Source organism: Castor canadensis, chromosome 7, assembly GCF_047511655.1.
Source record: "Castor canadensis chromosome 7, mCasCan1.hap1v2, whole genome shotgun sequence".
Taxonomy (NCBI): Eukaryota; Metazoa; Chordata; class Mammalia; order Rodentia; family Castoridae; genus Castor; species Castor canadensis.
Genome location: NC_133392.1, coordinates 146,575,088 through 146,589,638, shown reverse-complemented (window position 1 = coordinate 146,589,638; position 14,551 = coordinate 146,575,088). Strand labels below are relative to the sequence as shown.

The following is a 14,551-nucleotide window of genomic DNA, read 5'->3' as shown; positions in this document are numbered from 1 at the left end:
TGACCTTCCTGATGGCTACTTGCTCTCCCAGCCCTCAAGGAAGCTGGGAGTCTCAGCTAAGCTGGTCTAGCTTTTCTTACAAATGCCAGTGCTCCAGGCTTGCTCTTTACCCGTCTTCCTAACAGTCTCTTCGTTAAGTTCTTGTTTGCATGAGAAAATGAAGAAACCAAGGTATGGGTAGTGACTTTATAGCAAGTCACTGGAAGAAGGTTTTCACTCTTTCCTGAAAGCACATGCTTTGTGTGTGGTTGGAAACCCACACTGTTTTTTAAAAAGATCTGTTTTTTAAAAAGATCTAAACACACACATTTCTGGGTAGGAGGATGTATGTGCTCTCTAGAAGTGCAATGAGCTCTTTCTCCTGTGGGAGTCTGATAAACAGGTGGATTCTCTTGCATAATGAGAACTCTGTCCCTATTCCTCTGTCCAACCGTCCTTGCCCAGTATGTTACAGATTGCCTGAGGTTTTAATGTCATCTCCCAAATGACATTTCCTTGGTGCCTTAGAATTTGATTTTGTCTGTAAAAATGAGGTAAATGCTTAGGGCTCGGTCTCACAAGCTCATGTGTGTGCAGGGAAGATGTACGCGTGCCAGTACTGTGATGCTGTGTTTGCCCAGTCCATTGAACTGTCCCGCCACGTGAGGACCCACACTGGGGACAAGCCATACGTCTGCAGGGACTGTGGCAAGGGCTTCCGGCAAGCCAATGGCCTCTCCATTCACCTGCACACCTTTCACAGTACGTACTGGGATCGTGGATGTCAGACACTTCAGGCCAGGCTTGGCACTGAAGGTGCAAATTAACAGTCACTTCACGAGAGCTGGGCCCATTCAATACCTACCCTCCATCCCCTGCTCTTCTGCAAAACCCACAGTCCCTCCTTCCTGTTTCAAGAAGAATCCCATTCTAGCATATCATTTCTCTCTATCCGGGCTTTTCTTTTTCTTTTCTTTAGCCAACATCACACTATTTGGCTAGCACAAACATATTATGTTTGAAGAAGTCTCTCACTAGCGGACTCACAGAGCACAGTGATGATTCCATTAATCCACTGAGCTTCCATTCCACCTCCTCCTCCACACTCAACTAATAATTCAAGTCAGCCTTTCCCAGAGGAGCAAGACTGACCCTTCCTGAGTTAGTAGCATCTATGCTATAGGTGAGCCTAGCATGTTCCCTTCAAAACCTTCTTCCCATGTGCCATTGTATTTCACTCAGTTATTAAGGTCTGACCCCACCTTCCTCTCTTTCCACTAGAACCGATACAAACAAATATACACACTTTTATTCAACACACACACAAAGCAAAAAGAAATGCTGTATCATTTGACTGGTTGCATTTCCTTCAGCCTTCCTTGTTGCAGCTAGAGTGTAGTTAACACAGCATGGCAAGAGAGTGAGAGCTTGGACTTGAATCTTGACCCTGACACTTTTCTAGAGACCTTAAATTTCTTTACCTTGCTAAGTCTCTTAAGCCCCTTCCAAACTAGTGCAAATAATAATGCCACCACCTTGGATTGTTGTAAGAATTAAATGAGACATCACATGTAAAGCATGAAGTTCCATGCCTGACACATAGAAATGCTCCATAAATGCCAGATAATGCTATTATTGCTGATAAGCACACCCCTGTCAGGCACCATCTGTCACCATCAGAGTGTCTCTTTTGTGTACCAGGCACTTTACATACCCTTCTTCCCCTCTCCTCTCCCCACCCTTCTTCCCTTGTACCAGTTTCTGGCTATTGGCAAATAGCATCTCACTACATGTGGCCTTGTAAACATATCCACATTTGTGTCCATCAGGGACTTTACCAGAGCTCCTAGTGCCCAACATGTGGCTGGATACTGGGCATGCAGGAGGAATACAAAGTGTGGTCCTTTTCCCCCAAGGAGTTGTAAAATTATCCAAAAAAAAACATTTAAAGTAGACTTCTGGATGAGTGGAATTTGGCTTGGATCCAGTGCCACAATTTTAATGTCTTCTTGACCTCTTGAAATGACATTCTGCTTTAGTCTTCTTTTCCCAGTTGTATTACACAAGAATCAGGAAAGGGGAAGACTTAAATTTGAGAACCCAAAATATGCCCTAGAGGACATCACCCATGCAGCTGCAGCATCCTGTCCCACTCCAGGCTGTGTGCTCGTCTGCTTCTTAGGGCCATATCATTGTTCATGGAGACCTCACTGGGGTGTTCTAAAAGACTGTGAACCTGGGAGTTCAAGAGCTAGTGATACCTAAGGCTGCTGCAGGTCTGAGTCAGTGCACACCTAACATTGGCTTGGGGGCAAAGGAGTTTACTGTTAAAACCTTTTGCTTTCTGTTTTATTAAGAAAAAGCAAGTTTTCTGCCATCCGGATGGGAGATGTGTTCTTCATCGGTGCTAGTTGTTATTTTTGAGATCCCACTAAGGAATTGGCATGTCCAATTAAGGATGTGGCTCTGAGCTTGGGCTCAGATACGCCCTTGGGTAAGGTACTAATTTAGTTCCCGAAACCTTGACTTTCCTAATCTGTAAAATAAGAATGGCAGTAGAACCAACAAACAGGACCGTTGGAGGGATTAAGGGAGTGTACATAGAGCGCTTCACACATGCCTGCCATAGAGCATTCATTAAGCATCAACTGTACAAAGGTTTCACTGTTGAATCTCAAGGGGAGATCAAGGAAGCACTCCTACTGCTGATGACAAAAGAAACAGTGATGCTCTGGGGAGTGTATTAGAAATCTACGAGGAAGTAGAAAACGCAAACACCTCTGTATACCGGCAAAGTGAGCAAGAGTAATTCTGGAAAGTAGAATAGAATTTAACATTAAGACATGAAATGAGAAACTGAGATGAGCCATTTGATGCTGCAGAGTTGGTTAATCCAGAAAGCTCAGAGGTAAAGGTAGGAGTGAGCAGGGGATTGCTGCACTGACTGACCATGCACAAAATCTAAATGAAGTCTTAATCTTGCTGTAACAGCAACCAGCATTTCACTGACTGCTTGCCTGTGGTGTTTTTTCTCTCTGCCTATTCCTCCCATGGATGCCCCCTCCTGGAACCAGACATAGAAGATCCTTATGATTGCAAGAAATGTAGGATGAGTTTCCCTACTCTACAGGATCACCGGAAGCACATTCATGAGGTGCATTCCAAGGAGTATCACCCGTGCCCGACCTGCGGGAAGATCTTCAGTGCCCCCTCCATGCTGGAGCGGCACATGGTGACACACGTTGGAGGGAAGCCCTTCAGCTGTGGGATCTGCAACAAGGCCTACCAGGTGACTTCAGGGGCCACTGGGAGCTTTTCCCTTACCTTTGCCTCATTCTGCATTTGGCTTCCCTCGTTCTATGTTTGTGACTTTCAGATTGTCCCAGCTCATCTCCAGGATGTGACAGTTTGACTCAGTCTCATGAAGAATGTGATGTGGGTGTAGCTCATTGGAAGAGCATGTACTTAGCATGTATGAGGCCCTAGGTCCCTTCCCCAGCACTGTAAAGAAAAGGGGGAAAAAAAAAATATATATATATATACACACACACACACACACACTATATATATATATAAAATATGGACAGAGCTTGTAATTGGGTTTCTTTGCAAAGATCTGGTCAGAGTGATGCAGTGGAAGAGCTCTACTTAAAGCATGAAGTTCTTACACCTTTTAAATTTCAGTCTTGTCATGAACAACTGATGCTCTTTTCTTCTTGGATGCTCCCATTCTGTAAAACCTACTTACCCCATGTATTGAGGGACATGAGAATGACCCAGAATTACTTAGTTGAGCACAATTCTCATTTAGTTGGTTTTTAAGTTCCAGAGAAGGGCTCTGTGCTTTCAAGATAGAATTTGGTGTGCAATCAAAGTGAAACCCCATATAGGTCTAAAAAGAAACCACATCTGTCAGAAACTGGTCTCAGAGAAAAGAATCGTCCTTGCTCACATCTGTAAGGCAGAAGTTTAGACAGAGCAGCAGAGCACATTAGACATGGAGGGCTGACTTTGTGCCAGGCCTCATGCTGTGACATTAGTATGACAACTGAGTAAGCCTGGGCATGAACCCTGGGAGACCAAGGAAAGCTAAAGAATGTTCCTGTACTCTCTGTATCCAGGGAAAGAGGGATACTTGCTCCAGTAGCCCAAGGGCTCCTACTTCAGCAGGTACTGCACCACACCCCTGGGCTCTGGGAAGCAATGAGATATGGCTCAGTGTGAAGATTAGCTGTGCATCAGGAGGCCAGGGTGTCATTGGTCCCACTATTTACTCATCATATGACCCTGGGAAAGTCAGTTAGCCCCTCTGGGCCTCAGCCTCTGCCTCTTTGGGAAGATCCTAACACCCCTTTGTGAGATTGTTGTGAAGAGTGAGAACTTACGGAGGACCAGCTGAACCCTGCTATAATAGCCCCTCTATGAATTCACAGTTGCCTGTTCTCACTAACACCAGTCTCTCATGTCCACACTCAGGTGACAGGCTCTCAAGGTGTGATTCTAGATCCATGAGCTTGTCACAGAACATTCTCTGTCTTTCATGAGAATCTCATGAGTCCTCTAGCTTGCTGGAACTTTCTAAGATTTAACACTTGCTAAATTGCTTGCAGCAATTATCTGGTTTGTGGTACCACAATCGAACCCACCACCCAGACGTGTTTGCAGCTCAGAACCATCGATCATCCAAGTTCTCATCCCTCCAGTGCAGCTCCTGTGACAAAACCTTTTCCAGTACCATCGAACACAAGGCACACATCAAAGCAGAGCATGCAGGTGAAGTTGGTGCCCAGAGGGTGAGCTGGCACATGGGATAGGCTTAATGGTCTAGCACCTGGCTTCTGTCCAGAGATGGTGGCTCCCAGTGCTTCAGCGTAATGTGCTGTGGTGGCCACCTCTGCTGTGCGCAGCACACCTGAAGGACTCCATTCCCACACTTCAGTAGCTTGAGTGGCAGCAATTCTCAAACCTGGAAGCCTACAGCATTGTAAGCTCCTACATCTCCCAAGCGAGACTCAGTTTCAGCACATGGGAAGGGTGTCAGTGGATGTCAGTAGGACCCAGGTAGAAATTCTGACTTCAGCATTTACCAGCTAAGTCTTGGTGTGTGACGTCTCTTTTCTGAATCTGTTTTTTTCTCTTGAGAATGGGAATTATTAACACCTACCTTGCAGGTAAATTGAGAATAATCACAACTGTCAGTTGCAAAGCACTTCCTGTATGCAGGGCACCAGCCACACACACTGTATAGTTTGCCATTTAATTCTGACAACCCTCTTTGTGTCCAGACAGTCTGGACCAAGTCCATGCTCTTTATCACTAGCGTGCACGAGTCTCCCCAGGTACAAGCACTTGGTGGATATGTTGTGGAGTATGAGTCCTTACACATCCCAGCTCCCTCACCCTCCAGCCTCAGAAGAGCCATCCTTTTTCCTTTCTCACTACATTTTTCCTTTTACACTTACAGATCTGAAGTTCCATGAGTGTGACCAGTGTAAAGAGCTTTTCCCCACGCCAGCTCTGCTACAGGTTCACATCAAATGTCAGCATTCAGGTCAGAGCCCCTTCTGCACACCCCTGAGCACAACTGCCTGAGTGTGAGTCTTGTCCCCACCACTCACAGCTACTCATCCCAGGCTAAGTCCCTTAACTGACTTGTACCTCAGTTTCTTTATCTGAAAGAGGAGAGCAATTGTAGTACCCAACTTCATGAGATGTCACCTGTGAGCATCCCTCAAGTGTTAACCGTGATTGTCAATGTTATTTCATCAAATTAAAAATGCCACTTATATGATGTACCATTTTAAATGAACCATTTAGAAAGGAAAGTACTACCAATTAGACAATGTTTCTTATCAGAGTTTATAGGTTATTCTCAGTGCTATTTTAGTCTTAATTTGACTTAGATTTTCATCATGTCACGTACTCTTCTGTGCATACACAAGAAAGAAAACATCAGGAATAAATCAAGGAAGGGAAGAATTTGGCCTCATGGGACCTTTCAAGCCCAACTGTCTATGGGCTTGTTTTCCCACAGCTTACTCTGCCATGGCCTCATGAACATTATGTAAAACTAGGCTTCCTTTAGGGATTGGAGTATGGGTTAAGTGGTAGAGTGCCTGCCTAGCAAGCATAGAGTCCTGGGTTCAAATCCAAGTACCACACACACACACACACACACACACCCACACACACCACACCACTATATTTCCTTTGATTCCTGGTTTGTGACTGCAGCTAACCCTTCAGCATTTACCTCCTCCCTCCAGGATTATTTGGTCCCTGTGAGTTAAAGGTGTGTACCATGCTGTCTTAGGGCTATTCTTCCAAGCTGTGGGTTCATGTTCTACAAGCCTTGATTTCTTGCATGGCCATTGAAAATTGTGTCTGACTGCCATCTGGTCCACAGCAGTCAGAGGGAGGCACCATTGATCCTATTCAGAGATCTTAAAATGTACTCCTTAAAATTCTTAAAACTGACGAAATATAGTATTGTCAGCATCATTGTCTACTATTGAAGAATGATGGACTTCAGCAGAAGCAGATTCAGTCTAAATTGAATGCTAATGAAACTATAGTTTGAGGGTCCTTCACTTGTAGGGGACCCTTCCAAGGCTCTGCATCTGCTTCTGCATTTGCTGTTTTATAAGGAGATCCTTTCAAATCCTACAAGCTTCAGGCCCCATGAAACCTGGCTTTGCCTCTTCACCTCAGTCCTCACTGTTCCTCTCACCTCCCCTGCTCTGGTGAGCAACTCAGCCCATCTATTCTGCCTCCCCCTCCTACAGGGTCGCAGCCATTCAGGTGCTTGTACTGTGCAGCTACTTTCCGTTTTCCTGGAGCCCTGCAGCACCACGTCACCACAGAGCACTTCAAGCAGTCAGAGAGCACCTTCCCCTGTGAGCTCTGTGGGGAGCTCTTCACCTCCCAGGTTCAGCTTGACAGCCACTTGGAGTCTGAGCACCCAAAGTTGACGGGCACTGAGGCCCAGACAGCTGCTTCACAGGTGGTACAGGTGATTCTGGGGCCATTAAGTACATAGAGTGCAAACACAGGGTTCCTGGAGCCTCTTTGGAGGCACTTGTGTCCCACCAGCCAGTCTTGCTCTATGGGACTCTTAAAGGGACCATTAAGTGACGTCTTAATGGTCTTAGGGTCTCTGGGCCTCTGACCAAACAGATCAGAAAGTTCTAATCTTCTGGTGGTACCTAGATAAGAGGGAGCTTGAAACAAGAATTTCCAAAAGTGGAATGGCCTTGGTTTATCTTCCCAATTCACACATTTCCCACCTCTGAGAAGCACTGTGGGGTGTGATAAGAGTCACAGGAAACCTTGGAGAAGGGCTGAGCTCTGTTGCACAGAGACCACCGGCAGGTGAAGCCTGTGGACAGCTCCTTTGTGCCACGTGCAGCACATGCTTGCCTATGCCTGGGTCTCTAACCTCACCTGGTGAAAAGTCCACCTCCTCTTGATGTTTGAAGGCCAACCTTGGGCCGGTGAAGTGGCTCAAGTGGTAAGAGCACCTGCTTAGCAAGCTTGAGGTCCTAAGTTCAAACCCAGTGCCGCCAAAAAACAAAGTGAAATGAAGGCCAACCTTGATCCTACCTCTTTGTTTCCCTGGTCCTTCAGAGAGGGTGGGCAGAAAAGGAAAAGAAACTGAGTTCTACTGCTGTTAGTGATTTATGAAAATGCTAAAGAGGAGCTATAAATTGATGGAGGCTTCATCTGCTAGACTGGTCCACTGTCCAGTCTTGTAGCTGAGTCAGTTGTAAGCCACTCATGTTTTGTGGCCTCTGGGGAACAGAGGGCAGGTCAGGTGGGCAGGACTCCAGATGCTCCTGGTGGAACACCAGCCAGAGTCATACTCTGCTGTCTAAAGATTTTTAGAAATTAGGGTTCTTGGTAAGGTCACCTTTGTGGGGGATGAAACAGCTTAATTCTAAGAAAGGAAAAGAGTTTGGAAACTATCAAGCTAGACCACTGTTGATTGAAAGCCAAAGTCGATCTCACTGTGGAGCACAGAGCAGTGCTGAGCTTGGCCTCCTCATCTGTGCCTGCTCTCCGCTCTTGACTGGTTCTCAGGAGCCAGGTGGCTATGCCCTTTGGGGCATACTGGTTTAGAGATACCAAGGGCATCAAGCTGTCCTGGGGTCCACAGGTCAGAAGCCTCCACTTGGAGGCTCAGCAGGAACCTCTCTGGTCTAGGTGTGCCTAGCCACAAAATAGTACTTGGAGCTGAGAAGGCCATCTTGGGCAGATGATGCAAGCATGGGAGGGGTATTTGTGGCCTGTAGAGGAGACAAGCCACTAACCAGCCTGCCCCTCCAGCCACTGAGCCGAATGGATGAGGTGGTAGAAACCACGGTCCTGTCACTTTCTTCCAACTGAATTCTGCAGTCATGCAACCTCCAAGGAGGCTTTCAGCCCCAGAAAGGTCCACAGATACCACCTTGGCAGCCCTAGGCTTCTTGTAAGTCATTCTTATTTCTATATCTCAGGCTGAGACCCACCATCTCTAGTGGGTTTTCTCTCAAATGGCTCTCACTTCTGCAGTGTCATCCTGGAGATAAGAAATCCCAGTGTGAGAAACTGAGCCCATGTTCACTGGTGTGTAATCATAGAGTCTGTGTGCCCTGAGATGACGCACTGTGTGAAATTATAGCAATTTAGTTCACAGAGTTATTTAAATTGTTCACCTGCCTTCTCTTTTGCATCACTGGTGTGTTAGACTTGCCTCTTCCCATTAGGCACAAGTAATTGCTCTCCTCAGGTGAAAACATAAATATCATCATTATAGCATGAGGTAGAAGACATGTAAATTCTGGGGAGTTCATTGTGGACACTGCCCAAAGCAGCTTCTGGTCTTTCCCTTTCAGGTAATCCAGACTCCAGAGCCAGCGGCCCCCACTGAGCAGGTGATCACTTTGGAGGAGTCCCAGCTTGCTAACTCACAGGTCTTTGTGACATTGCCAGATTCTCAAACATCTCAAACCAGCTCTGAGCTTGTAGCAGTGACTGTGGAGGATTTGCTGGATGGCACCGTCACCCTGATCTGTGGTGAGGCCAAGTGAATGGCTGCTCATCTGGTTGGGCACCTGCATTGCACCAGAGAGAAATCTCAGCACCAATCCCAGCGGTCTCACTTGGAAAACAGACAGAAAGACAGCGAGACTCTATTGTTATAGAACCCATAGTGTCTGAGTCATTGTCAACACCATCGTCCCTCCCACAGGCTGGGCTCAGGCCCGGGACACTGCCCCACCCCAGGGAAGTCTAGTTCTGAAAGAGCAGTGGGATGGAGGCTGGTGAACAGGCTGGCCAGGAAGGTGTAAGGTGCCAGCAGTTCTTAGCAGGCAGGAAGGCAGTTAGCTGTGCATCTGGGCCTGCAGAGGGGGGCTACAAATACTGTCAGTGCCTCAGCCATTGCAAAATGAGAGACAAGCACAGCAGAGCCTCTGGGTACCCCAGCCTTGAACACATTCTTCTTCTTTACTTCTATAATCACCCCAAACCCCACCCTGCCACCTCAGGTCCCCTTGCATCCAGTGGCAGTGCCCACTAGTGCGGCAGTAGGAAGGTAGCAGTATTAATAATGCAGGAAGCCCTCATTTTCATTCCTGGTCCCACCTGATCGATAGAGTCAACCCTCCCCAAATTACAGCCTTTGGAGTGTTTCTGACAGGGGGAAGCATTTCATGTGGGGCTGTCAGCTGCGAAGACACACTCTGCTTTCCTAGGGTGTTCTTCATGGCACTTCTTTCTTGACAGTTGAAAGCTGGTTCCCATAGCTCCTTCCCATGTTCTCCTCATCCCCTTTCGTTAATCAAAGGCTAAACCTTCTCCCAAACCTAGAGGCCTCTCTCTGGCTTCCTCTTGAGTGTGTGATGTTGCTAATGAACCAGCATGGGCAGGTTCTTCTTGGGAGATGGCCCCTGGCTCTGCTCCTGCCACCAGCCCATGTTTTTTGTGCTTGGCCTACTGTCAGCATTCCCAGACTGCATACTCACTGCAGGTCAGGGAGCTTTCTGAGTCTGAATTTCACAGGCTTTTTATCTTTAGTTCCTAAAATATAATCTGGTAATTAATGGCTTGTGGAATCCATATGAAGTGCAATTAGATGGCTGTAGGTTCCTGCTGCTTAAAGAGAATGAGTAGCGTTTATCTTCTTTCCTGGGTGCCCAAAGGTTGAAGTGGGCCAGTGCAGTGTTTACACAATAGGCAGGGCTCCCTGCCACTGCAGGCGACTTAATTCCCTACCAGATTTGGTTGCTCAATCTCGTGCCACCCAAAGATAAGCCTACCTTTCTTTCTAAGCACATCTCCCAGGACCATGTACAGAGGTGGCGTCAAATCTGGTCTGCTGCCAGCCAGGCAAATGGTGCCCCTGCTAAAAGAGCAGAGGGCAGAACCCCAACACTGACCAGTTGGTTTAAGGGCTAGCCATTGACATTGACTTTGTGCAGGCAGCCCTGTGACCGTTTCCACAGGTGGATTCTGGCTCTGGCCAGCCCACTCTAAACATGTAACCCTAAGCCCCTGGTCCTATCTTCATTTTGATAGGTAAATCACATGAGCTTGTCAGCTCAGGGAACTTCCCATCCTGGTGGTCTTGGTTTGGTTTTGTTTTGCTTTTTGCTGTGTTTCCCAGGTTGCCCTAAAATTTGTGATTCTCCTGCCTTAGCCTCCCAGGTGCTGGGGTTATAGGCATGCACCATCACACCCAACCAGAATGGTCTTCCCATTCTGAAGTAAATTAAGTTTTTAAAGGCAAGTCAGCCTCAGAAGCCACTGACCAGAAGATGGTGCTCAAACCTTAAGACTTCGCCTCCCTGGGAAGACCTCACTGTTTATACCACAGTTGTTCTTATCTTAAGATTTCTCAGTCTGTGGCTGGCAGAGACTAAAGGGAGATCTTAGCCTGAAAGTGGCAAATGGCCTGACTCTCTTTAGCACCAGATAAAACCCACTGAAAGACAGTGGAGTGGCAGTGCTTCCAGGCCTCGCTGCCAAGACCAGCAGGCAAGAATGGGTTGCCTCAAACTCATGGGGTAGAGTTAGTAACTGCAGTGTCACAAAAACTTCTTCCTGCCAAAAAAAAACGCTGAAGAGAAAATGCCTTTTAAAGTTTCCTGAATTAAAAACTCTTGAGTTTTAAACCCAAGTATCAGCACTAAAAAACCCTGAATTAGGTTTTCTTCTTCAGAGTCACTAGACCGAAGCTAGCTGTGCTGAGATCAGTGGTGAAGACAGACTTGTTTCCAGGCCTGTCAGATGCGTTCCTCCCAAGCATACTGTCAGGAGGACAAACCCAGGGCTGGTTCTCATCAGAAGCACAGGGAGGCCATCCTAAATCTGGTGTCTGCTCTGAGCTGACTGAGATCTTAGCTACTTTCTAGAGAACATTTTATTGTAGAAAAATTTCAGTTCTACCACTTCTGCCCACAAGGCCTGAACCACTTCATGAAGGGCATTCTTAACCGGTCTCCTTACCTCATGGCCCTGGGCAGAACTCTGGGGCTTTCACAGTGGAATACACGATGTACTTAGTGGGGTGCCAGGTCTTCTCTGTTCCTAGAGCTTATAATCAGCTGGTAAGGAGGGAAAGACAGATTCTTAACAGTGTCTGATTCTACCAGGATGACGGGGTCAGTTAGGGAGCAAGATTGGCCCATTGCAGGTAAGTAGGCAGCAAGTCGATTGAAGAACATGGATTACTTAAGTAGAGGAGACTCTTACTGTCTGAATGCATGAGTGGAACCTGGACCAGAGGGGTCACAGTGTGGCAGAGACAGATTTTTTTTTTTTTTTTTTTTGTCTTGCTTAGTTTATAAAGCTTGTCTTACTCTCCAAAGCCCTGTGTTTGAGAAACTTGGGGCCTAGCAAGTACCGAATCTGTGTTGTGACCACTGGGCCTGCCTGGGGTACAGGTACCTCTGAGGTAGTCTCTGGCTCACTCCTGCCCACGGGAAACCCTGTAGCCTCATCCTCAGGCTAGAGCCCTGGTAATCAGGCCTGAAGGATGAAGAGGAACAGATAAATGGTGAGTGAGGAGACCGGGTCTCCTCTCTATTTGTGAGCCCAATCAGAATAGAGGGGAAAGGTGAGAGGGGACCCTGAGAAGATCCTCTCTCATCCCTGGAGCTGATGATATATGGTGAGAAGTATATGCCTTTGAATTTCATGTGCCTGAGAACCTGTATTGACTAAGAGACGAAAGAAACCACCGGTCTTATGTAGAGTGAACAGGTAGTCTTAGGGAAACGAGCACTATTTCTAGCCCCATCTTAAATTGGGGCTAAGAATGGAGAAGATGCTTTAATTAGCCCTTAGTCCCAAAGGAGGGACTCAGCAACTGAGCTGTGTTCTGCTTGGCCCAGTGGATTCCAAGGATATTTGGGAGGTGTGAAGAAAACAGGAATAAAAGACTTGGTGTTGAAGGGAGTATTGGGCAGGCTCACTGTTTTGTTGCCATGGAAACAAATGTTGGGGCTTGTAGGACTTAGGCCAAAAACTCAGAAGCACAGCTGAAACTCAGAAACTTGCTACACTCTTGGCCTGGTCTATAAGGAAGAGAGTAGCTGTCCATTCTTTGGGGACTACATTGTGAGGAATCATTTCCTAAGTTAACTGTAGATTGCTCCAAATTGTGGAGGTGTCTGTGGTTTCTCTTAGCAAGGCCTGTCACACCCAGGGTCGGGACAGGCAGACCCATGTGATGCTGTATAAATGGGATTGTAAGCTGTTAACGTCCAGTACACACTAATGTGTGTGAATAAATACACACTTGAAAAGATTGTGCTCTGTGACTTTTAGCTGGACTGTGGTGTTGCAGACCCATGTTTTCCTTGGCACCAGGAGCTGTCAGTGCTACCAGAGTATAGGTCCCTTGTCCACTGAGACATTTGGATTTCTGTCCACTTTGCTCTGGACAGTGAACTCAGTGGGTGCTTAGTAAATCTTACCTGCTGCTGGAGACAGGAGGATTCGCTGTTCTAAGGGGAAGAGGAGCCGCACCCTGTATTCTTGAACACACTTCCCCAACAGTGGCACCCTCATCCCATCCACACCTCTCTGTCCCTTGCATGTCTGCAGCCTTGCCCACTGTGCTGACATTTGGACAGGTTTCCCAGGGTGGCTGGAGTCCTGAGCCATGGAAGTCTTACTTGCCCAGCATTCCTGTTCCCCTACACTCTGAGGCTACCCCAGCCACCCGCTGCACAGTTGAAACCATGGGGAGGCAGTGGTGTAGTCTGTACCTTTTTCCTTCCTCAACTTCAAAAGTTTGGATTCTGAGTGCCTTGAGGACAGGGGAATCACTTTGCTGTCTTGGTTTCCCTGGCAGTAGGGAGTACCGTGTTGGACATGTAGAAGGACCAGCAGTTGGGGTCAAGCAGCAGTCCTTGTTTGTCCTTTCTCCACTCCAGAAGAGCCTGCTTCCTCAGTTACCTGCTAGACTAGCAGAACATCCTCTTTTCTTTGTCCTTTGAGGAGAGATTATCAGAAGACCCAGAGCAGCTAGTGGCTGGAGCTCCCCAGCCACTCTGATCAAACACCATTCCTGCCGCTCCTCTTGCTCAGGGCCCCCAGCACAGGCCAGAGACAGCTGATCAAACACATCCAGACAAGGTCGGCCAAGGGACTCACGGTCCCTTCCAGCAGGCATATCATAGCCCTGCCAGCAGGAGGGTCTGATTAAAAAAAATGGGGAGGGGCCTACAGGACCAAGCAGCCTTTCCCTCCATTGAAGGTGGAAGTCCCTGTTCTGCACAGGGTCCAGACGGAGCTGGCTTTCCAGAAGGACAGCACGAGAGCTGCTTCAGCGACCAGGGGCTGCCGCTGAGGAGAAGGGTGTCTGTGTGCTGCTGTGACATGTGGGGGAGAGAGTTGTCACATAAGGTGCTGGTGGGTTTGGAAACATGGAATCATTAGATTGTCACAGAGTGACTTAAGATCCTTTATCAGTAACTGTGACCCTGTCAAGGACAAAGACTGCTTTGTTCTTGTAAGCATACACACGCTCATGCATGCATACATGCACCCAGGCAGTAGCCTGGCACATCAGACATCCAGCTGCACAGGTCTGTCAGTCCTGGTGTCCTGGGAGTCCAAAGGCCCCTGTTATGTGCTTAGTTCCCTGCCAGATGAAGTGGTGGGTGGAGGATCAGGTTCCCACGCCTGGGGACTTAATCGTAGTAAGCTGGGCAAGCACTATATACAAGAAACAAATTCCAGAGCCCCAAGCCACTCTGGACTGAAGACCAGAGGCTCATGGCATCTACAAATGTCTTTGGGGAAGTGATTGCTGTTTTTTACCTTGATGTTCTGGCAGTTGACAGTTGCTGTTGGCTAGTGCTTACCACACATTGGACCCTGTACTAAGACCTTTATGAAGTCCTTATTCCATAAAATCATGGCATCAATGCTGAAATGGCAATAATTGTTAGAATCCCTGGAAGGCTGGTGAGGAAACCAGCGTCAGAGCGGTGAAATCACCATGGTTCTTGAGAGCGCTGCTGGGACAGGAGCCAGATCTTAAACACTGTGCTGTATGAAGCATTTCTTTCTTAGCACCTAA

The 14,551-nt window shown here is 47.4% G+C and overlaps 1 protein-coding gene across 8 annotated transcripts in view; it reads left to right on the top strand.

Annotated features, from left to right (window-relative positions):
* Positions 1-12,767, top strand: part of Zbtb40 (zinc finger and BTB domain containing 40) — a 68,601-nt gene extending 55,834 nt beyond the window's left edge. For 5 of the 8 annotated variants that reach the window (XM_074081048.1, XM_074081050.1, XM_074081046.1 and 2 more), the window contains 6 exons: positions 577-741; positions 3,054-3,268; positions 4,590-4,752; positions 5,444-5,530; positions 6,765-6,991; positions 8,853-12,767. In XM_074081048.1, the coding sequence (XP_073937149.1) occupies positions 577-741; positions 3,054-3,268; positions 4,590-4,752; positions 5,444-5,530; positions 6,765-6,991; positions 8,853-9,047 (1,052 nt within the window). In that variant the 3' untranslated portion in view covers positions 9,048-12,767. Of the gene's footprint in view, positions 1-576; positions 742-2,336; positions 3,269-4,589; positions 4,753-5,443; positions 5,531-6,764; positions 6,992-8,852 lie in introns of those variants that run through there. The other 3 variants (XM_074081049.1, XM_074081051.1, XM_074081053.1) reach the window with 3 other exon arrangements.
* Positions 12,768-14,551: the final 1,784 nt, after the last annotated feature.